Source organism: Diceros bicornis, chromosome 24, assembly GCF_020826845.1.
Source record: "Diceros bicornis minor isolate mBicDic1 chromosome 24, mDicBic1.mat.cur, whole genome shotgun sequence".
Classification (NCBI taxonomy): domain Eukaryota; kingdom Metazoa; phylum Chordata; class Mammalia; order Perissodactyla; family Rhinocerotidae; genus Diceros; species Diceros bicornis.
Window position 1 is genome coordinate 12,873,095 of NC_080763.1, and position 27,251 is coordinate 12,900,345.

Below are 27,251 nucleotides of genomic sequence, written 5' to 3' on the forward strand. Positions count from 1 at the left end.
ATGTTTAAATGAGAGAGAGAGAGGAATACAACCAAGCTAGATGCAGAGGCTAAGAAAGAAACCAGAAGCCCTTTTCTTTTCCTTTTCCCCTATAGCAGAACACCTTTAGCCCCCGACTAGGGTAAGATGAATAGTTGGAAAAGAATAAGTCACTTTTATTTTTATTGATGGGCTGATTTTTTTTTTTCAGCCATGAGTCTCCACCTTCAGAATATTTTCTCTAGATTTTTTTTCTGGAAGGAAATATTTTTGGGAACACCTGATCCAGTTCTGACTACATGACTTTCAAATTTACTCCCCATTGAATAATAGGATTCTGAATCACAAAGTATCAAAGCAAAGAAGTATTTCATTAGTTAACTTTAAGCAGATAAAAAATACCACAGATCTTAATGGCTAAAGGAAATAAAACAATCTAGACAGACTAGATAAAACTAATGTTTCTAAAGTGGGATCGTGTGGAGGGAGGAAGAATTATGCATAATAAGCAATTCACCTGGCCCATTTATTTTATACTTAAGAATATCTAGATTACATTTACTTTTAATTTTCTGTCAAACTGTCTCTAAAAACAGATTTAGGACCACTGTCCTCATTTAGATGTGACTGGAAGGAAAACAGATTTATGCAAAATTATTCTTTCCCAAGAAATGATAGAATTTATTACAAACATATAAAATACAGAGAGACTACTCCCTTTCAGTCAGCTTTGTTAGTTCCCCTTTTCTTCACAACTCCTTAGTAAAGTGTGCTCCAGGGTTTAGTTCTAAGGGCACTTAGAATTTCCCAATCTATACTCACTTCCTTAATGATCTTATCCAGTCTCAGGGATTTATATATAATCCATATGTTCATGACTCAAATTTCTGTTTCTAGCTGGGACCTCACTCCTGCATCCCAGACTTGTATATCTAACTGCCTGCTTGATATTTCCACTTCAATGTCTAATGTAACATGACCAGATCTAAACTCCCGATTTCTCTTCCATCCCTCCATCTGACCAGCTATTCCTGTAGTTATCTTCTTCCTAGAAAACGACTTCTCCATTGCTCCATTCCTCAGGCCAAACAACTTCTTGTTATCCTTGACTTCCTCATTCATATCGTCCAATCCATTAACAGTATCAGTTATACTTTCAAAATATATCTAGTTGTTAACTGTAATCCCTACATAATCACAAAGAAAGTATCTAAAAAATATGCACAAAAGGAAATGAGAAGGGAATCAAAATGGTATACTACAAAAAATCAATTAAACACAAAAGAAAGTAGTAATGTAAGACATGAGAAACAAGGTATAAAACATACAGAAAACAAATAGCAAAATGGCAGAAGTAAGTAATTTCTTCTTAGCAGTTACTTTAAATGGAAATGGTTTAAATTCCCCAATCAAAAGGCAGAGATTTGCAGAATGGATAAGAATACATGACTCAACTATATGCTGCCTAAAGAGACTCACTTTAGATCCACAGACACAAATAGGTTGAAAGTGAACAAATGAGAAAACATATTCCATGCAAATAGTAACCAAAAGAGAGCTAGGTGGCTATACAAATATCAGACAGAATAGACTTTAAGCTGAAAACTGTTACAAAAGACAAAGAAGGACAGTATACATTGATAAAAGGGTCAATTCATTAAGAAGATATAACAATTAAAAACATACATGCACCAAACAATAAAGCCTCAAAACAAAGGAAGCAAACATTGACAGAACTGAAGAGAGAAACAGTTCCACACGCCAGTCTCATCAGCATTGAAAACCTGCTCTTCCAAATAGCCCTTTTCCTATGTAACACTCAGCAGACATTTAAAAAATTCTCCTGCAGCTTCTTGATTGTGCCTCAAGTTTTTTCCAAGTTTAACATTTTTCATGCTGTATTGCCTTTTGAAAAGTACCAACCAGCCCCAAGACGAATTTAACATTTTCCTTACTCTGGGGAACATGACTTTAAATTTCCTTGGCTTTCAGCCTCACAACAATGCTGTCCACTCTGCTTTCTTTTTTTTTAATTGCTTGTTCTCTCATGAATCCAAATTTAGCCACTTTCCCATAGCTTCGTCATACACTGCAGATGCTACTTCAGCACTTTCTAGAGCGGCCTTACATACAAACGGGTGAATTTCCTCTTCCTTTTTCTGGATGTACTGTTTTGTTGATTCATTAACATTGAACTCGTGGCCAAAAGAACTATAACTGATGCCTGAATGTATCTTATCTAACACATGTGTATCTTCTTTGTAAAGCATATCACAGTCTTCTTATGCTTAGGAACACCAGACATCACTGCAGCACTGTGCATGAGGACCATTTTAAACAGCAAAACCACCAACAGAAAGCACAAAAATGTGAAAAACACGGCACTAAACAGACTGTGAAAAAGACTCTTGTTTGCAGTAGAATAGCTGAGACAAGAAAGCAGAGCATCGTCTTGTTTAACCTTAGCTGGGAATATGTATGCCACCTGACTCATATTTTTAGCCACTCTGCACATGTCTGTGAATGTAATGATTTTGGGGTTACAAATAAATTCTAGTGAGTAGTTAAATTTAAAAATATGACATCCAGGGGCCGGCCCGGTGGCGCAAGCGGTTAAGTGCGCGCGCTCCGCTGCGGCGGACCGGGGTTCGCTGGTTCGGATCCCGGGCGCACACAGACGCACTGCTTGGTAAGCCATGCTGTGGCGGCGTCCCATGTAAAGTGGAGGAAGATAGGCACAGATGTTAGCCCAGGGCCATCTTCCTCAGCAAAAAAAGAGGAGGATTGGCGGATGTTAGCTCAGGGCTGATCTCCTCACAAAAAAAAAAAAAAAAATGACATCCATGAGTAATGAGGATCAACTGTATGTAGAAATTAAACTACTCTTTTTTTTTTAATAAATTATATTTTATTTAACACTGGAAGTAACTTTTTTTGTTGTCTGTTTAGGAAGATTTGCCCTGAGCTAACACCTGTGCCCATCTTCCTCTATTTTTTGTATGTAGGATGCCACCACAGCATGGCTTGATGAGCAATGTGTAGGTCCACGCCTGGGATCTGAACCGGCAAACCCCAGGCTGCCAAAGCGGAGTGCATGAACTTAACCACTATACCACTGGACCGGCCCTAAACTACTCTTAAATAACCACGGGCCAAAGAATAAATCATAAGGGAAATTATAAAATACTTACAGACAAATAAAAACAAAAACACAACATACCAAAAATTATGTAATACAGTAACAGCAGCACTCAGAGGGAAAGGTACAGCAATAGATGCCTACATTAAAAAGACTAAATATCTCAAATCAATCACAACTCTACATCTTAAGGACTAGAAAAAGAGAAGCAAACTAAATGCAAAGCTAGCAGTAGCAGGGAAATAATAAAATAATTAGAGTGGAGAAAAATGAAATAGAGAATAGAAAAACAATAAAGAGAATCAACAAAACCAAAAGTTGTTTCTTTGAAAAGATCAATGAAATTGACAAATCTTTAGCCTGGCTGACAAAACAAACAAACAAAAACCCCAGAAGATAGAAATAACTAAAATCAGAAATGAAAGGGGGTATATTATTATTGATCTTATAGAAATTAAAAAGATTATAAGAGAAAACTATGAACAACTGTATGCCAGCAAATTAGATAACCTAGATGAAATGGGAAAATTTGTAAGAACATACAAATTACCAAAACCAACTCGAGAAGAAATATAAAGTCTAAACAGACTTTACCGAGGGCAAAAGGGGTGACAGGGCACATGTGTATGGTGACAGATGGTAATTAGTCTTTGGGTGGTGAACATGATGTAGTCTACACAGAAATCGAAATATAATGATTTACACCTCAAATTTATATAATGTTACAAACCAATGTCACTTCAATTAAAAAAAAAAAAAAAAGAGATAAGTCTAACGCCCTAGTGGGACCCAACCAGTAACTGCAGTTTCATCAACATTCGCTCAGGTCATCTGCACTAAGTGCATCTGACTTCATTTTGAATAAAGAGATGCAAACAGCTTTATACTAAAAAAAATAAAAATAAAAAAAAAACAGACCTATAACAAGCAAAGAAACTGAATCAGTAATCAAACACCTCTAAAGAAAGAAAAGCTCAGGACCAGACGGTTTCACTGGTGAATTCCATCAAACATTTAAAGGAGATTTAATATCAATCTTCTCAAGCTCTTCCAAAAAACAGAATTGGAGGGAACATTCCCTAACTCATTCTATGAGGCCATGACTATCCTGATACTAAAACACACAAAGACATCACAAGACAAGAAAATTATAGACCAATATCCCTCATGAATACTGATGCAAAAATCTTCTACAAAGTATTAGCAAACCAAACCCCACAGCACATTAAAAGTATTACACACCATGACCAAGAGGGATTTATCCCAGAAAAGCAAGTGTAGGTCAACAACAAAAAATTCAATCAAGGTAATACACCACATTAATAGAATAACGTAAAAAAAAATACACAATTATCTCAATTGATGCAGAAAATGCATTTGACAAAATCCAACACTCCTTCATAATAAAAGCACTCAAAAAACTAGGAATAGGGGGCTGGCCCAGTGGTGTAAGTGGTTAAGTGCGCACACTCTGCTGCAGCCTGGGGTTCGCCAGTTCAGATCCCGGGCGCGCACCGACGCACCGCTTGTCAGGCCATGCTGTGGCGGCGTCCCATATAAAGTGGAGGAAGATGGGCATGGATGTTAGCCCAGGGCCGGTCTTCCGCAGCAAAAAGAGGAGGGTTGGCAGATGTTAGCTCAGGGCCAATCTTCCTCACACACAAAAAAACAACAACAACAACTAGGAATAGAAGGAAACTTCCTTAACATGATACAGGCATTTATGAAATATCTACAGATAACATTATAATCAATCATGAAAGACTGAAAGGTTTCCCCCCAAGATTAGCAACAAGACAAGGATGTCCACCTCTCACCACTGCTATCTATCACTGTAATGTAAGATCTAGCCAGAGCAATTAGGCAAGAAAAAGAAAAGACATCTAAATTGGAAAAGAAGAAGTAAAACACTCTCTATTCACAGATGACATGATCTTAAAATAGACTATCTCTAATAATCCACAAAACTACTAGAGTTAATAAATGAATTCAGCAAAGTTGCAGGCTATAAGATCAACATACAAAAACCAGTTGTGTTTCCACACACCAGCAATGAACAATCTGAAAATTAAGAAAACAATTCAATTTACAATAGCATCCAAAAGAATAAAATACCTAAGAATAAATTTAGCCAAGTAAGTGAAAGACTGGTACACTGAAAACTATAAAACATTACTGAAAGAGAGATGGCTACCTTTGACATAGGATATATTTATGCATGAGGATATATTTTATATATATTCTATATGTACACATATATTACATATACTTAAAATAATATTATTTAATTATTATCTATCTCTTCCTCAAGAATCTAAGTTCTATAGGGGCAGAAACCTGAGTCTGTTCTGTTCACTGCTGTATTACCAGTGACTACAACAGTATCTGCACATAGTAGGCAGTCAATGAATACTTGTTGAATGAAGTAAACATAAGCCTTCAGCTACTAAGAATATTAGTCTTACAGTATCACATTATGATAACTTGAGGTCAAAGGCCATAGTAGCATTCAGTTCCTGGGTTCAAACCTGGGCTGTATTAACCTTTAGTTCTAGGAGCATCTCTGGAATCCACCATAAAATGCAATCTGAATATCCTTTCGAGTTAACTTAGGAAAGAGAATTTCCAATGCTTGTTTTAGAGTAAACATTATTAGGTAAGGATTCTGTAGCTTTTTAAAACTAATATACATTTTCTAAAACAAAGTAACCTAAGTTGCATAGAAATAAAAAACCACTCCATAAAATAGTACACTGTGAACTATATTTTCTATGCTACAAGCAAAAACAAACCAAAAAACTTCATCACAATAGTATGTTTTCCTTCATGGTACAGTCCACACTGGTACCCTAACATAGAACAATTCAGGGGTTCAAATAGGTAAAACAAAAACTGGGGGCTGGTCCAGTGACTTAGTGGTTAAGTTCACGCGCACTGCTTCAGGAGCCCAGGGTTCGCAGGTTCGGATCCCGGGTGCGGACCTACACACTGCTTATCAAGCCATGCTGTGGCAGGCGTCCCACATATAAAGTGGAGGAAGATGGACACGGACGTTAGCCTAGGGCCAATCTTCCTCAGCAAAAAGAGGAGGATTGGCAACAGATGTTAGTTCAGGGCTAATCTTCCTCACAAAAAAAACCAAAAAACAAAAAACTGACCCATATCAGTCATTTAATGTGCACATTAACAATAAAAATGTGAACTAAAACATTTTCAACTCAGTCTATTGCTTTGCCCTATTCACACCTGATGTCATCTTAGTTACTGATTCTCTTTTGAACTCTTATGATGTCACAAAGTATCAATTTAGCAACAGAACTCATCATGTAAATATTAATTATAATTTTAAATATATTTTACATTACAAACCACAACAAGGAAAGATTACCATACTAGTTGGTATAGCTATAAGTTAAAATAGGATCCACTTTCCAATTCCTATTATAGGGAAGGGATTTGTGAGGAAAGAAAGAGAAGGGCTTGTATCATTTTAGAGCTGCAGACAGACCACAGCTCTGCAGATAGTTAAGATGAACAAGAAATTCCTGATTCCCTCTGCAGAAACCACAGTAGAAACAAAAGAAACTTAGTAAATCCTGTCTTCCAGGCAGTTTCCAATTCATTAATTCATTCCAAATCCAACCTATCAAAGAACTTTTTATCTAATTGTCTCTTGGATAATCTAGCCCTATTTGCTACAAGGCCCCAGAATACTTCTCCAGTGTCTATTGTGGATTCTGTGGAGATTTGTTTTTTAAAAATCCCTATTCAAATCTCCAAAGTTTGGAGCAAATCCAGTCTGGGGTGACAACAGCTCTTCTGGAGCTGCCTCAGCACTTGGGAGAATAAGTGGAGAAGGGTCAATTAAGTCCAGAAATTTTCAAAATGTAAAAGGCATTATAATAGAAAATTCCATTTCTGTCTTTTCCACATTGGCAAATTTAGCAATTTTATAAGAGCCCTAGTTTCTATTTTCAAAAAAGTCAGAACTAGGAGGACTAGGGAGGACTACCTCTTCCCTCTTTCCTCTCCCCTAGCAAGCTAACCAACCCTTCTCTTACTTCTGATATATATTTGTCGTATATATTTGTCGTATGTACTGCCCTCCACTTCACTCTCTACCTCTATTCCTAGCTAATCCACTCCTTTATTTCTGACAAAGTGGCTGGATTTTTTTTTATTTCTTTTTTTTTGCTGAGGAAGATTCACCCTGAGCTAACATCTGTGCCACTCTTCCTCTAGTTTGTATGTGGGACACCACCATAGCATGGCTGGTGAGCGGAGTAGGTCCGCACCCAGGATCCGAACCTGTGAACCTACGCCACTGAAGCAGAGTGCACGGAACTTTAACCACTCAGCGACGGGGCAAGGCCCCAAACTGGCTGGATTTTTTAAAGCCAAAATTCAATTCTAGGCAGATGTTAGAAGAAATGAACACGGATCTGTTCTTTACTGAACCGTTAATAGATTAAATAATTTTATTTAACATACAGTTTACTACGTACCAGGTACTACTCTAAGAGCTTTACAAATATTAGCTCATTTAATCATCAGAACCACCCGCTGCGGTAGGTATTCTAATTTAAATGAAACTGAGGCACAGAGAGGCCCAAGATCAAACAGGTATTAAGTTTCAGGGCTGAGATTCAAACATTGGAAGTCTGAGTCTGAGCTCTTTACTACTATACTAAGCTGTCCTCCATGTATCAAGTGTAAGGTTAAATTTAATCCTATCCCTAGGATCAAGCAGATTATCACTCAGATATTTGTTTAAGTTTTTCTTAGAAATGGAGGTTTTATTTAGGTTCCCCCCCCCCAAAGCCCCAGTAGATAGTTGTATGTCATAGCTGCACATCCTTCTAGCTGCTGTATGTGGGACGCGGCCTCAGCACGGCCGGAGAAGCGGTGCATCGGTGCGCACCCGGGATCCAAACCCCGGCAGCCAGCAGCAGAGCGCGCGCACTTAACCACTAAGCCACGGGGCCGGCCCTAGGTTTTTCTTAAATTTCACTTAATTAGAGGTAAAAGGGATCTTAAAGATGCTAATTCCACTCCCCTCTGTTTACAAATAAAGAAACAGATGCTAAATAACATTTACTAGTACGTTCTAGTAGCCTATTCTGATGCCTTTTCCAATTTACCATGCTTGTTACTTTACACTGTTATAACTACACAAATAGGTAATAATTTTAAGTTTGGTAGGGGTTCCTAGTTTCTACGTCTTTTTCTTAAGAGAATGCTGAGCTTTATCTGAATTTATGTATTTGCTCTAATAAGGTTTTTACTTAAATCTTTAGATCTTCGAAAAGATGAAAGAAAAATTTACGAGTCCTTCACATTATTTTCAAATTAATAAAAATTTACCAAACTCAAAACAGATCACATGACCTCCCAGATGCTTTTAATTTTATACCACTATCTAATCTTTTCATTGCACATCCTATTACAGGAACACTTATCTAAACATTTCCTTCAGTTATTCTACCAAACGTTTTTTTTCTTACTGATATGCTTTCCTTAACTTTTTATCACACATAATCAGAATTACTTTTTATATTATGGCATTTTCCATTCACATTCATTGAGGTTAGTAAAAGAAGTCAATAAAATGACTTGCAATTAAAGCAACTACATAAACTGTCTTTATAGAATCTAAAATTTTCAGAGTAACTTAAATATGGGACAAAAGCAAGCACCAGAAAAAAAACTGTATTTTGAATTCAAGGAATGGATAGGGTAAACAACAAATGACAAGGATAACACATTAATGATATATCTGCCTTGTTCTCACACACTGCTAGTGGAATGAAAATTGATGCAACCTTTCTGGAAAGCATTTTTTCAATAAATAAAAGAGCTCTAAATGTCATATACACTGACCTAATAATCTCTCTCCTAGAATTCTATACTAACGACATAGAAACGTGGGCAAGGATTCATATATAAAAATGTTTATCATAATTATATATACCGCAAAACAATGAATAAATCAATATTTATTGATTATAATGTAGTAGTTTAATATGTGGGTTTTTGGAGCTACATAGACCTGGCTCTAGCCATTTACACTACATACATTTACTGGGACTCTCAAAACATAGATAACAGAAATCAACTTAAATTATCTTGAGAAAAAAAAGAGACGTATTATAAGGATATAGATATCTCACAGAACCCTAAGGCAGAATGAGGCTGAGCTTCAAGAAGAAACCAGAACTATAAACTCAACAGTCAGAGGAACATCTCTTCTTTTTACATATCTGCTTCATTCTTTTTTGCAGACCAGCTTCTCTACGCTTCAGTCCATGTGGTCTATAGAAGAAGGTTTCTGAATTTACTTCTTCTTCATCGAGGAAACCTGCCCAAACTCAGTACCTATTCTCAATTCCTAATGGACAAGATCACGTAGAGAAAATGTGGCTGCCTACAGGCGAGGGAGCTTTTAGAGGATTGTGAGCTAGGCAGACTTCACATAAGGTGCCTACTTCCTCGGGTGTGGGACCATGGGCTAGTTTCATAATCTCTTTGCATCGAAGTTTCCTCATCTATAAGTGGAGCTAATAATATCTACAGTAAGGACAACTCTATAGTATAAAAACTATTTTGCATGAATATGAAACTATTTCATTCATTAAGAACGTTTTCTAGGAATTTTTACTGATAGGAAAATTTATGACAATGTACTCGAGTTCTCCAGAGAAACACAACAGGTATGTGTATATATACATATATAAAGAGAGATTTATTGTAAGGAATTGACTTTATTATTGGATTTATTTTAAGGATTGTGGAGGCTGACAAGTCCAAAATCTGCACCGTAGGCCAGAATGCTGGAGACCAAAGGAAGAGTTGATGTTGTAGCTCAATACAAAGGCAGTCTGCTGGCAGAATGCCCTCTTCCTTGGCAGAGGACTATCTTTTTTCTCATAAGGCCTTCAACTGATGGATAAAGCCCCACCCAGATCATGGAAAGTAATCTACTTTACTCAAAGTCTACTGATTTAAATATTAATGTCATCTAAAAAATACCTTTACAGAAACATCTAGAATACTGTTTGACCAAAAACCTGGGTACTGTGGCCTAGTCAAATTGACACATAAAATTAACCATAATTTTAAATATGAATTTAACATAATTAAACATAAATTTAAAATACCACATAATATTAAATAAAAAAAGAATAAACTCCATACATAATATGGTCCCAATTATTTTCAAATTGTAAGGAAACACACAAAAAAAGTTAACACTAGCTTTTCTTATTCTTTTTAATTTCTAAGTCTTCCATAAGTCTTGCTTGTCCTCTTAGCAGCATTTAACAATATTAACTATTTTCTTTTTCTAGAAACACTCTTTCATTTCTAGTTTCTCTTTATAGTATATTCTTTTTATTATATTCTCCAATCTACACCCCTCTCTTCTGCAAATATCCCTACTTAGACCCAGCAGTGTGGCCCTGGAGACATGCTCACACTGCGTGATCCTGCTCTCTTGACCACACCTATTGGATCAGGCATGCACACTTGGCCGTAGGGAAGCAAATCCATTGGCTGGGCTGAGCCAATTAGATTCTTTTTTCTAACAGTAATTTGAAAGAAAGTCAGTCAGTGTCTGCTGTATGTGTGAATCTGGAAATGATATAGAACTAGGGGTAAGGCAGACACACACATGCCAAAGCAGAGAAAGAAGCAGCAGAAATGAGAGACCACACAACCTCAAAGAAACAAAGGAAAGATGGACACCGTGCCTTTAGTTCTAACAGCATTCCAGAGACGGCTCCAATCCCTCACAGCACTCTCTTGTCCTTGACTTTCATGAGATACCCGCTCTAGTCTTCAAGTAAATTTCCTTTTTTTTTTTTTTTGGCTTAAGCTAGTTCAAATAGGTTAGTAGAGCCCTCCCCTCACCCCAACCCTCCCCCTACACATACATACACAGCCTTAGTTAGACAATCCCTGAGATATCCTCTTACCTCTCAAACTGCTACTTGTCAGATTCTGTTTCAGGTTCTTTTTACTCTATCCATTCCTTAAATATTGATGTCTTTCAAGGTTTTTTCCTAGCTCTGCTCTTCTCACCGTATGTACTCTCCCAAGGCAATATCATCCACTCTCATCACTGCATTCTGCACGTATATGCTCATGTCACCAAACCTGTCCAGGTCTCTTTTATGTATAGAACTGCCTTCCAGATAGTTCCAGATGGCTGTCTTACAGACACCTCAAACTCAGCATATCTACGATGGAACTCATCTCCTCAATGTTCCTGCTGCTTTCCCCAAATCTGACCTGCTTTCAATACTTTCTCTCTCTACAAATTAAACTACTATTTCTCAGCTTTCCAAATACAAAATCTGGGAATAATCTTTTCTCCTGTTTTTCCTCCTTACTGCCATATCTAATTAATCACCATGTCTTGTCAATTCTACCTCTTAATATTTCTCAAATTCATCCATTTCTCTCTCCTGCCACTGACACTATCTAGGTCAAGGGCCAGCAAAGTTTTTCTGTAAAGAGCCAAAGAGTAACCATCTTGGGCTACGTGGACTAGACAGTCAAACTCACAATTACTCAACTCTCCTGGTGTAGCACAAAAGCACCACAGATGATATATAAATGAATGAACATGGCTGGATTCCAACAAAACTTTACGTACAGCCACTAAAATTTTGAATTTCATATAATTTACACATATCATAAAATATCATTCTTGGGGCCAGCCTGGTGGTGTAGTGGTTAAGTTGGCATGCTCCACTTTGGTGTCCTGCAGTTCGCGGGTTCGGATCCTGGGCACAGACCTACAGATTGCTCATCAAGCCATGCTGTTGCGGTGTCCCGTATACAAAACAGAGGAAGACTGGCAAAGATGTCAGCTCAGAGACAATGTTCCTCAAGCAAAAAAAAGAGGAAGATTGGCAACAGATGTTAGCTCAGGACCAATCTTCCTCACTAAAAAAAAATATATATGTGTGTGTGTGTGTGTATATATATATATACATATATATAATTCTTCTTTTGACATTTTTCAACTATTTAAAAATGTAACAACCATTTGTAGTTCACAGGTCAAATAAAATCAGGCGGCAGGTCATTGTCTGCAGTCTCCTGATCTGGGAGACTCTCTCCCTGCCTCCAATCTTTCTTCTCTCTAGTCCATTTGCCATACTACAGACACAAGAGTCTTCCTAAAACACCAATCTAATCTGCTCAAGGAAACAGACCATTTTGTTTTATTCACCCTGATATCTGTAGGGCTTATGTTATTGCCTAGTACTTATTAGAAATGAGAAGATTATATTTGTGGAATTGAATGTCATTACCTTGATTAAAGCTTTTTAGCCAACAAGAGAAGAAAAAAATGTATAATTGCAACAAAAGAAATACACTTATTATTCTTAGTTGATATGATTTTCTCCATAGAGAACAGATAAGAATATACATCCAAATTATTAAATTAATGAGAGTTGAACAAGGTTGTTGTATACGCAATCAATGTATAACAATCAAGTACATTCCTATATTCTAGCAACAAAAAGGATATTTGAATTTTAACAAGATATCATTTACAACACTAACAAAAACTATAAAGTAAATCTAGAAGAAATCAATCTAACAAAAGATATGGTTGACCCATATGGAGAAAATTATAAAACTTCATCAAAATATATTTAAGAAAACCTAAGTAAATGAGATTTACCATATCCACAGATAAAATAATTCAATATTTATGGCTCTCAGTTCCCTCCACATTAATTTATAAATTCACTGCAATTTCAATAAAAGTTCAGACAGGGTTTTTCACGGAAATTAAAGAGCTGATTCTAAAATGTATATTGAAAGCAAATATTCAAAAATAGCCAAGATAATCTTGAAGAACATTGTAGAGAACTTTCACAAACAGATATCAAGACTTACTCTAGGGGCCGGCCCCATGGCTTAGCGGTTAAGTGCGCCCGCTCTGCTACTGTCCGCCTGGGTTCGGATCCGGGCACGCACCGATGCACTACTTATCCAGCCATGCTGAGGCGGCGTCCCACATACAGCAACTAGCAGGATGTGCAACTATGACATACAACTATCTACTGGGGCTTTGGGGAAAAAAAGGAGGAGGATTGGCAATAGATGTTAGCTCAGGGCCAGTCTTCCTCAGCAAAGAGAGGGGGATTGGCATGGATGTTAGCTCAGGGCTGATCTTCCTCACAAAAAAAAAAAAAAAAAGACTTTCTCTAAAGCAATTAAGACAATGATATTGATAAAAAGATAGACAAATAGACCAGCAAAACAGAACAGAGAACCCAAAATCAGATCCATAAATATATGGGAACTTGATATGTAACAGAAGTGGCATTACAGATAAGTGGAGAAAGGATAAATTATTCAAAAATGGTACTAGGTCAATTAATTATCTATATAAAAAAAGTTACTCAGATCCATACCTCACGACATATAGAAAACCAAGTGAAGATGGATTAAACACTTAAATCTGAAAGTACAACTTTATCTTTCCAATAAAAAAAATAGCAAAAGGATTTTTCTTTTAGAACTAGACAAAATCTAAAGTATATACAGAAAAATAAACAAGTAAAAACAGCAAGAATAATTCTGAAAAAATATTTATAAAGCTACATTAAATATAATAGTATAAACTTGCACATAAATATCAGATATATCAATTCTGAATAAAAAATATGGATATATACCCAAGTGTATACCTATACTTAATATATGATAAAAATGACAGTTCAAGTCAGTAGGGAAAAAAGAATTATTCAATAAAGATGCTATTGGGAAATATCAAGTTGTATTCCTTCCTCAAAGCAAGAGATGGTTCAAAGATTTAAGCATAAAAAAAGAAACCATAGAGTACTATAAGAAACCGTGGTAGCAGGTCATTCTAAATATTACAGAAAACCCAGAAACCATGAAATAAGAGACTGATACACAAAAAGGAAAAACTTCTGCTTGGGAAAAAAACAAAGTCAGAAGAGAAGTAACAACTTAGGAAAACATATTTCCAAATCACACCACAGACAAAAGGCTAATTATATCACAATATAAAGGGCTTCAAAAACCAATAAATCACTCAAGAGAAACAAAAACATATGTCCATACAAAAACTTATATGAAAATATCCATAGTAACGTTATTCAAAATAACGAAAAAGTGAACCCAAATATCCATTAGCAGATGAAAGGATAAAGAAAATGCGGTGTATCCATCCAATGGAACATTAGTCAGCAATAAAAAAGAATGAAGTACTGACACATGCTGTAACATGGACGAACCTTAAAACATTAGGTTAAGTGAAACAAGCCAGTCACAACAGACTACATGTTGTATGCTTCCATTTATATGAAAAGTCCAGAGTAGGCAAATCTATAGAGATATAAACTGGATTAGTTGCGTAGGGATTTGGGGGAAACGGGGAGTGACAACTATGGGTATGGGGTTTCTTATGGGGGTAATGAAAATGTTCTAGAGTTGACTGTGGGGATGGTTGCACAATTCTATGAATATACTGAAAGCCACTGAATGGTATATTTTAAATGGATGAATTGTATGGTATATGAATTACATCTCAATAAGCTGTCATATATTAAAAAACATAGGGGCCGGCCCCATGGCTTAGCGGTTAAGTGCGTGTGCTCCGCTGCTGGCGGTCTGGGTTTGGATCCCAGGCGTGCACCGACGCACCGCTTGTCCAACCATGCTGAGGCGTCGTCCCACATACAGCAACTAGAAGGATGTGCAACTATGACATACAACTATCTACTGGGGCTTTGGGGAGAAAAAGGGAAAAAAATAAAATAAAATAAAATAAAAATAAAATAAAAAATAAAAAACATAAGTGGAGGTGATAGGATTTCCGTTTCTGCTCATAAAGGATTAACTGTTGTAAGAATAGCCATTTCACTGTAAACAACCAGAAAACTAGACAAATTACATGAAACAACTGTATTCAGACACTGGAAAACAAGCAGCACAGGACTGTGATTCATACGAAAAGGGAAACAAATGAGATAAGCCCTATGATTGGCCCTAGCTTGCTGCTGGAGGCAGTTTCCAGGCTGTTGCGTGGGAGGAGGAACCAAAACAAAGTCCAGCAGCCTCACTGAGTTAAGGGGAGAGAGAATCAAGTTCCCAGAGGCCAAAGGAGCTATCATTTGCAGGACAGAGTACTGGAGAGAGGAATCTGCAACGAGAATGAGCCCCTGAGATCTGTAGAGGGGTCTCTGCAAATTTTTGGCTAAGTCCAAATCTGTGCATGCATGGGGTGAAAGTCCACCAGGCTGGGGAAAAAACAACCAAAAAGTAGTAGGCCAAACAACTCTCTGAGCTCACACAGGCCTGAATTGCTTTCCCACAAGCCAAGTGCTGAGGGAACTGGGTCGAGTCTTTAGAAGGTTACCACCTTAGTAGTGAGGCTCAATTAGCTCTACACTATAGCTATTCTGCACCCACTCTAGCAAGCCTAAAAAGATTAAATGGACAAGTAATTTAACTGTACACCACAACAAAGTCCAACACTACTTGAAGAAATACAACAAAATCTAAAACTCTATAAAAATTACCAAAGAAGCAGGAGAACATGATCCATTACCAGGAGAAATACTAGAATCACACAGAGATGACAGAGATGATAGGATCAGTAAATAAGGACCCTGAAATAGCTATTAAAAATCTTATAAACATACTCAAGGATGTAAAGGAAAACAGAAACATGATGAGTGGAGAAATGGAAGATTTAAAAAAGACCCAGTGGGAACGTCTAGATATAAAATATACAGTTATCTGAAATTATATCCCATCCTACTTGATGAGTTTACTCAAAAATTTGACGTTGCAGAAGAAAAGATCAGTAAACTTGAAGTCACAGCAACAGAAACTATCCAAATTGAAGCACAGGGGGCAAAAACACTGCAATCATCATCACCATTATCACAATCAGAGCATCAGTCATCTGTGAGTCACCAGTGTTAAACAGTCTAACATACGTGAGATTGAAGTTCCAGAAGGAGAGGATGTGGGAGAAGAGGGGACCAAAAAATATTTCTAGAAATAATGCTGGAACATTATACAAAAATACTAACCTATTGCTAGTTCTATAACATATCTACATCTAAAATGTATGACAACAATAATACACAGGAGGGGAGAGGGAAAAATGGAAGTATACTATTCCAAGGTTCCTACGTTATACCTGAAGTGGTATAACATTTGAAGGTAGAGCAATGACTAGAAGACAAAACAAAACAAAAACAAAGAAGTATAGTTAAAAAACACTTAGTACGTAAAATACCAAAAATCTAATACAAAAAAATAGAGAAAGGCTTTGAATAGGCAGTACTGGAATAATCAACTTGCTAAATAAATTATGCTATATTAATATATTGGAACATCATGCAAATATAAAAAAATTGGATAGCTCTCTCTACATATAATATGGAAGTGCTAATATGGAAAGGCAATATAATACAGCGCATACAGTAGTGTCATTTTGCAGCCCAACCGCCTGGGTTTGAATCTAGGCTCTGTTATGTACTTGCTGAGTCATCTTGGGCAAGTTACTTAACTTCCTTCTGCCTCGGTTTCTTCTTCTGCAAACCAGTGTTAATACTTACAGGATTTTACGGGGATTAAAAGAGTTAAGTCATGCAAAGGAGCCAATAACATACAACGGAGAAAGGAAAGTCTCTTGAATAAATGGTGTTGGGAAAACTGGACAGCCACATGTAAAGGAATGAAACTAGACCACTATCTTACACAAAAATTAACTCAAAATAGATTAAAGACTTGAATGTAAGATCTTAAACCAGAAAACTCTTAGAAGAAAACATAGGCAGTATGCTCTTTGACATCGGTCTTAGCAACAACTTTTTGGATACGTCTCCTCAGGCAAGGGAAACAAAAGCAAAAATAAACAAATGGGACTACACCAAACTAAAAAGCTTCTGCACAGCAAAGGAAACCATCAACAAAATGAAGGGCAATCTACCAAATGAGAAGATATTTGCAAATCGTATATCTGATAAGGGGTTAATATCCAAAATACATAAAGTACTCAGACAACTCAACAAGAAAAAAACCCAAACAACCCAATTAAAAAATGAGCAGAGGATCTGACTAGACATTTTTCCAAAGAAGAAATACAGATGGCCAATAGGCACATGAAAAGATCTTCGACATCACTAATTATTAGGGAAATACAAATCAAAACCACGAGAAAGCACCCCATGCCTGTTAGAATGGCTATTATCAAAAAGACAAGAAATAACAAGTGTTGGAGAGCATATAGAGAAAAGGGAATACTCATACCCTGTTGGTGGGAATGAAAATAAGGAAAATAGTATGAAGATTCCTCAAAAAATTAAGAATAGAACGACCATATGATCCAGCTATTCCACTTTTGACTATTTACCCAAAGAATATGAAAACACTAATTTGAAAAGATATGTGCACCCCTATGTTTATTGCAGCATTATTCACAATAGCCAAGATATGGAAACCCAAGTGCCATTGACGGATGAATGGATGAAGAAGACGTGGTACATATATACAATGGACTACTACGCAGCCATAAAAAAAGATGAAATCCTGCTATTTGCAACAACACAGATGGACCTTGAGGGTATTATGCTAAGTGCAATCAGATGGAGAAAGACAAATACTGTATGATTTCACTCATATGTGGAATATAAAAAAAACAAAAAAAATGAACAAATAAAACAAAACAAAAACAAGCACATAGATACAGAGAACAGATTGGTGGTTACCAGAGGGGAAGGTTGTGAGGGTGAAATGGGTAAAGGGGGTCAATTGTATGGTGATGGATGGAAACTAGATCTTGGTGGTGAGCACACTGTAGTGTATACAATAGTCAAATTATAATGTTGTATACATGATATTTATATAATGTTATAAACCAATGTTAGCTCAACAACAAAAAAAGACACTGGTTAAATTGTGGTACATTTACACAATGGTGAAAAGAATGGGGAGGCTCTTTAAGGCACAGATATAGAAAGATCTCTAGAATGTATTGTTAGGTGAAAAAAGCAAGGTGCAGAACTGTGTGCAAAACATGCTGCCACCTATTTTGTTTTGTTTTAATTGAGGTAACATTGATTTATAACATCATATAAATTTCAGATGTATATCATTGTATTTCAGGTTCTGTATAGACTACACCATGTTCACCACCCAAAGACTAATCACCATCTATCACCATGCATATGTGCCCTATCAGCCCTTTCGTCCTCCTCCCTCCTCTCTTCTCTCTAGTAACTACCAATCTAATCTCTGTATCCACATGTTTGTTTGTTGTTGTTTTTTATCTTCCACAGATGAGTGAAATCATACGGTATTTGGCTTGGCTTTCTCCATCTCACTTATTTTGCTTAGCATAATGCCCTCAAGATCCATCAATGTCACAAATGGCAAGATTTCATTTTTTATGGCTGAGTAGTATTCCATTGTACATATATATCTCTTCTTCTGTATCTATTCATCCGTTGATGGGCACTTGGGTTGCTTCCCAGTCTTGGCTATTAAGAATAATGCTGCAATGAACACAGGAGAGCAAATCTTTTCAGATTAGCGTGTTTTTGCGTTCTTTGGATAAACACCCAGAGGTGAAATAGCTGGAACATATGGTAGTTCGATTCTTAACTTTTTGAGGAGTCTCCATACTGTTTTCCATAGTGGCTGCACCAGTTTGCATTCCCACCAGACCAGCAGTGTATGAGGGGTTCCCTTTTCTCTACATTCTCTCCAACACTTGTTATTTCTTGTCTTTTTAATAACAGCCATTCCAACAGGCATGAGGTGATATCTCATCATCGTCTTGATTTGTATTTCCCTAATAATTAGTGATATTGAACATCTTTTCATGTGCCTGTTAGCCATCTGTGTATCTTCTTTGGAAAAATGTCTGCTCAGACCCTTTGCCCATTTTTTAATTGGGTCGTTTGTTTTTTTGTTGTTGAGTTGTATGAGTTTTTTTAAACATATTTTTGATATTAACCCCTTATCAGGGCCGGCCCCGTGGCTTAGCGGCTAAGTGCACGCGCTCCGCTGCTGGCGGCCCGGGTTCGGATCCCAGGCGCGCACCGACGCACCGCTTCTCCGGCCATGCTGAGGCTGCGTCCCACATACAGCAACTAGAAGGATGTGCAGCTATGACATACAACTATCTACTGGGGCTTTGGGGGAAAAAATAAATAAATTAAAAAATTAAAAAAAAAAAAACAACCCTTATCAGATATATGATTTGCATCTGAAACCATAAAACTCCTAGAAGAAAACATAGGCAGTAAGCTTATCCACATAGGTCTTAGCAGTATCTTTTCTGAATATCATATTTCCCCAGGCAAGGAAATAAAAGGAAAAAATAAACAAATGGGGCTACATCAAACTAAAACGCTTCTGCACAAGAAAAGGAAACCAGCAACAAAACGAAAAGACAACCTAACAATTGGGAAAAGATATTTCTTTTGTTTTTTTTAAGATAAAAAGAGACCATGTAGAAGTCAGGTACTTGCTGAGGTTTGTATTTGCATAAAATGTCTCTGGAAGCAGAGCTTGTTAGACTTTAATGTGTATGCCGATCCCCTGAGAATGTGTTAGACTACAGTTCTTGAAGCCAGCCCGATTATTCTGCATTTCTAACTCCCAGGGCATGGTGATGCTTCTGATCCAGACTGCACTTTGAAATGAAGATCTGGACACACACATGCAAAATGGTTAATGTCCCCGGGGTAACAGGTGGACAGGGATGGGAGGGAAACTTTACTATACTCCTTTTTATACCTTTGAATTTTGAACCATGTGGATGTATTATCTAGTAAAACAAAAAAGTGTTATGTCATGTAAGACATTTAAAACAATTGCAAGCACAAAATTAGTATTCATTAATTGTTGGGTAAAAGAAAAGGAAAATCTTCACAATGTATTTCTAAGTGAAAAAAGCAAGGTTCAGAGCAATATAGCATGTTACCATTTGTTTGAAAAGTAAACTATATAAATATATGTCTGCAAAAGTAAAGACTATCTCTAGAAGGCTAAAGAAGAAACTTATAACAATCAAACCTTCTGGAAAAGAGATCCTGGTAGCTGTGGAACAGAAAAAGAAGAGAAATGTACTGTCCTCTTCATAGTTTTATGAAAATATTGAGTTTTCTACAATGTATTAACTATTCAAATAAATAAATAAAATTAACTTTAAATCAAAGAATAATAAGCACTTATAAAATCAAGAAAATGTGCATTTCAAACACAAGTATCACGCTAGGTAAAAAGAGATTAAGTAGCAAATCAATTTGCTTTTTAATAAACTGTGTTTCTTCCCAGAATTACCACAGTGATCAGTTTCCCTTAACTCCTGAAGCCTTTTCTAGTCTTTGTCATCTGTGACCTACTTTTGTAACTCTTACTTCTTGCCTTTCTTCCTTTTATCTTTTCATGATCTCACAGATATCTTCCTATATTATCCACAATAAACTATATTTTCATATAATATCTTATGTGCTTTTCTTTTCCAAAGCTCTTATTATGTTTATTGAGTTTTTTATTCATATTACGAAGACAGAGGAAAAGGAAGGGTGATCAAATTAGCATTTGATTTCAGTCAACAACTTCATATATATCTAAAACACAAATATTTGTGGATATTGCATATGTATGTACATATACACACATTATCTTCTCAAGGCATATGAAAGCTATTTTTGTATTTTAAGAACACAATCATATCTATTTCAAAAATATTTATTATTGTGGGCCAGCCCCAGTGGCCTAGTGGTTAAGTTTGGCGTACTCCACTTTGGCAGCCTGGGTTCAGTTCCCAGGTGCAGACCTACACCACTTGTCTGTCAGTGGCCATACTGTGACAGCGACCCACATACAAAAACAGGAAGATTTGCAGTGGATATTAGCTCAGGGCAAATATTCCACAGCCAAAAAAAAATTACTGCAAAGATCCTTTAAAAATCACAAAGTGTGATCTGAAAAGACTTTTCTGTGTCAGCTCCAGAGTCTGTCTGTTTAAATTCAGCTCTGCCACTTACTAGCTGTGTCACCTTGAGTAAGTTACTTAACCCTCTATCTCAGTTTCCTAATCTGTAAACTTGTATTAATAGTAGGACCAAACATTGAGATATTATAAGTGTAGACTAAATGAGGTAATAGACATTTCAAACAATGTCTGACCCATGATAAGATCTTAATAACTGTTAATAATGTTAATAGTATTATACAACTATATTATTATCATTAAAAGTGATGAAAACATATGGACTAGTTGAGAATGGGTTTGGCAATAAAGTGTGTGATGACACTAATTTTTTTCTTTAATTAATTAATTAAATAATTAATTTTTTTTGAGGAAGATTGGCTCTGAGCTAACATCTGTTGCCAATCTTCCTTTTTTTTTTTTTTTCTCCCAAAAACCCCAATAACAGCTGTGTATCATAGTTGTAGAGTTGTAGCTCTTCTATATGGGACACCACCTCAGCCTGGCTTGATGAGAGGTGAGTAGCTCTGCACCCAGGATCCAAACCTGTGAACTCAGGGCGGCCGAAGCAGAATGCACAAACTTAACCACTGAGCCACTGAGAGCCAGCCCCAACACTAATTTTTTAAAAACGAAATTCATCTAAAACCTTCCTAATGTTATTAAATCAAGTATATAATTAGAACTCATTATATACCACATATTTAAAAATTAAGAATTTTTATTTCTGGGGGCCGGCCGGGTGTCGTAGTGGTTAAGTGCGTGCGCTCCACTGCTGGCGGCCGGGGTTCGGATCCTGGGCGCGCACAGACGTACTGCATGTCAAGCCATGCTGTGGCGGCGTCCCATATAAAGTGGAGGAAGATGGGCACGGATGTTAGCTCAGGGCCAGTCTTCCTCAGCAAAAAAAAAAAAAAAAGGACGCAGATTGGCAGATGTTAGCCAAGGGCTGATCTTCCTCATAAAAAGAAAAAAAACAGAATTTTTATTTCTGGAAAGAACATGCAAACATAAACACAAAAGGAACGCTTTCTTTTTTATTTTAGATTATTCTTCAAAGGACTATGTTCTTAATACCTGATGCTCTTTATTTCTTCCCAATTCAGGCTACAAAAATTCCAACGAATAATACGAGAGGAATAATCATTATCCTGTCCGATGGATTCTCAAGTTATTCAATACCTAGAGAAATGCTATAACACTTTCTTTCTTACATAACTGTAAAATAAAATAAGAAAATTCTCCCAGTATCAAATAATTGCTTGGAGCCATACTGTTTTGATCTCCCTTTTTGTATTATAACCTACCTTAAAAAGATTCAAAGATTGGAATTGCAGAGCTGAAACAGCAATGTCGGAAAAATATAAAATATAGTGTAAGGATCAAGAGTTAATTTTACTGGAAGAGGTTGAAAAAAGTACCTTTTTTCATCAAAAATCTTTGGGGGACGGGGACCCGGCCGGGTGGCATAGCAGTTAAGTGTGCGTGCTCGGCTTAGGGGGCCCGCAGTTCATGGGTTCGGATCCCAGCCGCGCACCGACGCACCGCTTCTCAAGTCATGCTGTGGTGGCGTCCCTTATAACATAGAGGAAGATGGGCACGGATGTTAGCCCAGGGCCAGTCTTCCTCAGCAAAAAAGAGGAAGATTGGCATCGGATGTTAGCTCAGGGCTGGTCTTCCTCACACACACACACACAAAAGTCTTCGGGGAACTTCAGTAAAATGCAATGCCCCTCACTTATCTAATAAATCACAACCTCTGGGAGTAAGGTGCAGAAATCTGCACTTTAAACAAGCCCCTAAGTAATTTTTTTTTCTATTGTCATTTTAAGAACAAACGAGGAATAATGAAACAGAAAGGGCTAATTTCTGTTTCCCCATGTAGGAGATGCATCTTGAGCAGATTTCAAGTAGGTACATTAAGTAGCAGAGGGGTGAAGTAGCCATTACAAACTAAAGGGATGGTCTATGAGATAACTAAGTTTCCAGAGATGTTTCAGCACCTTAGGCACGTAGAAGTAACCACACCTGTCCTGATTAAGCAGTAGGGGCACAGCAGATGGACACGACTGTCAACCAAAACTGCTAGTAATCCGAAAAACACCAGGCTTTCATTGTTTAATTCTTACCCCAGTTTCCAATATATTTTTTTTCATTAACCACTCTGGAAATATAAGCCTCCAAAGTACTACAATAGTAATTGACAGAGAAGAGGACCAAAACAACTTGAGCAAAAGAAAGTCCTGTTGTTTTCCACTCACAACAAAGATTAAAAAAAAGTAAAAAGGTAAAAAAGTCATTTTGTTTTCTGTACTGGGTTATTACAGTCAAACATTTACAAACATAGAAATTTCATATAAGGGAGCCTTTCTTTGAAAACAGCTAACCAAAAGATAAATAATTATTCAAATTTAGAAGTTTATTCAAATTTAGAGTGAAAAAGGGTAAAATAAATTTAATCTAATTTTACAACATTAACTCTAAGATAAATGGTCAGTTTTCACATCTGTATAATGACAGTCTGAGACTGGGGGATTTCTAAAGACCTGTCTGGCTCAAATTCTAAAATTGTATGATATACAAATTCCACAAACTTTGAATTAAATATACTAGGTTGTTCAAAAACTATAACATAAGCTTATTCTGATAATTCAAATAACTCGAAATGTTATAATATTGATAGCTGCATCCCCAAAACAATCCAGCAGTACTCTTCTCAGACTTCCTGTTAGCATGTGTTTTGGATGAATGATGAGCAAAAAAGAACTATTTTCTCCTACTTGGACTGCTAATATTAATAGCATGCAACATAGCTACTCACTGAGGAGGAGTTATAAAAGGCCCTATAGTTACAGAATCCTGAAGGTCTCATGAAAATGAGAGAAACATCAGCTAACCAGTAAACATCATGCCGAACATAACTCAATGACAATCTTAAATTCTGAACTATTCAGATTAAATAAAATTTGAGATATTTATCTATTATGCAAAACAGGCAGCACTACTTTACGACCTGAATATCACTATATATTCCTTTGGTTAAATAGGGAAAAAAAAAAAAAAACTGTCCGTGGTACTCTTCCCTCATAATCCTGCCATTCTTAGTGTGCACATTACATATTTTCCATGTTACTATAAAAGACACGCACTGCACAGAAGTGTCCATGGGGACAAGATTTTTATCTATACTGAAATTAAATCTGCAGTAAGCTTATTATAATGGAGTTTTACACAGAATGTGCATTTCTCAACGTAAGATGATTTTGTGCTGTACCAGAAAAAAAACCTGAGGAAATCTGATTTCTTAGAGTCTCCAGAATTATTAGGTTTATTCTTAAATTAAGGGACTGGTCTGCAGGATGAACAAATCTCCCTACAATTTAAAAGACAGATAAAACAAGACAGCAGTCTAAGAACATCTTTTGCTTCTATATGAAAGAGAATTCGTTTTTACACCTAGTAACATTTATGGACCACAAAACACTGAAAAATGGGAGGCCCAAAGAAGTAGGCAAAATATGACATGTTTACCATTAAAAACTCATTCATGATTGTCAGGCTCACCCTGCTGTCATACTTGCCATTTTTACAAACCCACCAGTCTGACCAAGAACCCTAATTTTAAGAATAATTTTAAAACCACACATTTTTAAAGCTAATGCAACAATAATACTGCAGTAGCTCCACAACTGATACTACAGATCAGTGATCCATAAAATAATTAAACTGTGTCTATCAGCAAATTAGCAACCACATCCCTTAAAAACAGAACTCAGGCTGTGCTCCATTAACTTCCACCAAGGGTGGCTTTCCTTTAAAATTCATTACTTCATTGCCCGGAACGATCATGTTTGTTCTGCAATCACACTACAGTTTTATAAACACTGTCTCAGAGTAAAGCTAATGACTTCACCTACTCCTGAAACAGACTCGGTGTGGGGGAAAGCACCATATTTTAAGGTGAAAATGGGTCTTAGTTACCGAACAATTGATTATAAGCACATTATAATTAATCGCAATTATATTCTGTGCATCGCAAGAAGTAAAACCGTTTAAACACTCACCCAAAGCCCAATGATCAAGTATTACTGCACCAATAGTGTTTCCTTTGGGTTCTAAGAAAGGCATAACTATCAAAATACAGTTTGACGGCTGCCTCTGGGTCCCTCCCCCCTCAGCCCCCCGCATCATTTAATTTTCTAAAACCCAGAACGGGCCCGTTTGCGGGTACTGTGAAAACCTGTGGAAAGAGGGGCTCGGGAGGGCAACGGCCAAACTACAACCACTGTGGAGAGCAAAGAGAAGTCCGAGTTCTCTCACTCCGCCGGCCGAGCGGGGCGAGGAGAGGGCACTCACCTGCCAGCGCCCATAGGTGAGGAGGACCATGGCGATGGGGATGGCGGTGCCGGACATGGCATGGGTGGAGGGCATGCTGTACTCGGAGTTGTAGAAGACCTCCAACTTGACCACGGGCGGCGAGGCGGGCCGCGGCCAGCGGATGATGTCCTTGGTGCACTGGCCCAGGTACATGACCAGCACCCAGATGACCACGAGCCTCCGGCCCACCAGGGGGTCCAGGTTCCAGATCCAGAAGGGGAAGAAGAGGATGTAAAAGAGTTCGTTGCCCAGCTCCGTGCCGAAGCAGAACAGGTAGTAGAGCGGCCAGTTGCTCACGTGGGCCAGCTCGCCCTCCTCGCCCGTCAGCGAGTTTCGGCGCAGGGCGCCCGCGCGCCGCGGCGGGGCCGGGCCCAGCTCGGCCGCCAGCCCGTGCCGCACGCCGTTGGGGGCGCCGCCGCCGCCCGGCTTGGCGGGGCACTGATTGCGGTCGCCCCCGGGCGGCCGAGGGCCTCCGGACGCCCCCGGCTGCCGCTCTCGACGCCGGGCGTCTCCGGGCAAGGGCGCCTCCGCCTTCTCCTCATCCTCCCCCGGGGCGGCGGCGGCCGCGGCGGAGCAGCTCGGCAGCGCTTCCACCCCGCACAGCCGCTGGAAACGGGCCACCTTCTGGGGCTCCTGCAGACGGCCGGCCAGCTGGGCCAGGCGCTGCCTCAGCGACATGATAAGGGGACCCGCGCGGCCCGCTGACGGGAGGACGGCGGCGGGAGGGCGGGCCGGCCCCCGGCGCGGCCCCGAACCGTCCCCACGCGCCCGGCCGCCGGCGGCAGCAGCGGAACCTCGCTCGACCCGCTCGGCTCTGCGGGGAGACGGCGCCACAGGCCGCCGCGAGCCCCCGCCCCGCGCGCCCCTCCCTCGGCGCGCGCGCTCCGCCACCGCCCGCAGCCTCCACGCGCCGGCGCGCGCCGCGCCCCGCCCCCACGGCCGCTCCGGGAGGGGCCCCGGGGCCGCCCCCGCGCATCCGGCGGCCTCTGGGCGCCCGGGCTCCGCGGCGCGGCCGCCTGGAGGTTCGCTTTAGTACCCACCAGGCGTCGCAGCCCTCGCGCGCGGGCCGCTGCGCGCCACGGTTCTCCAACTTCAGCCCTCCTTCCCTGCAGGCTGGCGTGGCCGGCTTCCCTCTGCCGACCGTTGACTCAGAGAGGCCACGATCCTGGTGCCGGCTTCGGCGGTGCCCGTGGCCAACCACCCGGACGTCTTGCTGGCCGAGAATCAAATGGTGAACGGTGAATGAAGGCGAAGTCACCACCATGCGCCCGGAATTGTTCGACTCAAATAATTACATGTAATCATAAAGCTATCTCTGACGGTTGATGCCCTGAGAGGCAGGTGCCAATTGACCAATGGTGGCAAGACCAGATGTAGATCCTAGGACAATATTGTGTCATTGACAAAATATTTTGGTATGAGTTAAGAGATCACAGTTATTCTTGACTTACATCTAGAATTTCCTTTTAAAAATGCTAATAGCTAACAGGCATAGAAGAAATGTAATTGGTAGCTGAATGCAGTATGTAGATTTTTGAGTTGGATAAGGCTGGTATTATAGAGACTTAACTTCGTGTCTCACAAGTTACAAACTTGACTGCTAGAAAGAATAGTTTTTATTAGAAAGTCTCTAAACTCCAATTCCAGGAAGTTATTTCAAGTAAGGTGAATGTCTATAATTAAAGAATTTGAACTTCTTCCAAGAAACAGGCTGGAAAACTCCCCTCCCTTATGTCATTAGAAATA

General features: G+C 38.6%; 1 protein-coding gene across 1 annotated transcript in view; it reads right to left on the reverse strand.

Annotated features, from left to right (window-relative positions):
* Positions 1-26,329, reverse strand: part of SGPP1 (sphingosine-1-phosphate phosphatase 1) — a 39,976-nt gene extending 13,647 nt beyond the window's left edge. The window contains exon 1 of the mRNA XM_058567081.1: positions 25,485-26,329. Within this exon, the coding sequence (XP_058423064.1) occupies positions 25,485-26,183 (699 nt within the window). The 5' untranslated portion in view covers positions 26,184-26,329. The remainder of the gene's footprint in view (positions 1-25,484) is intronic.
* Between the last annotated feature and the right edge of the window lie 922 nt (positions 26,330-27,251).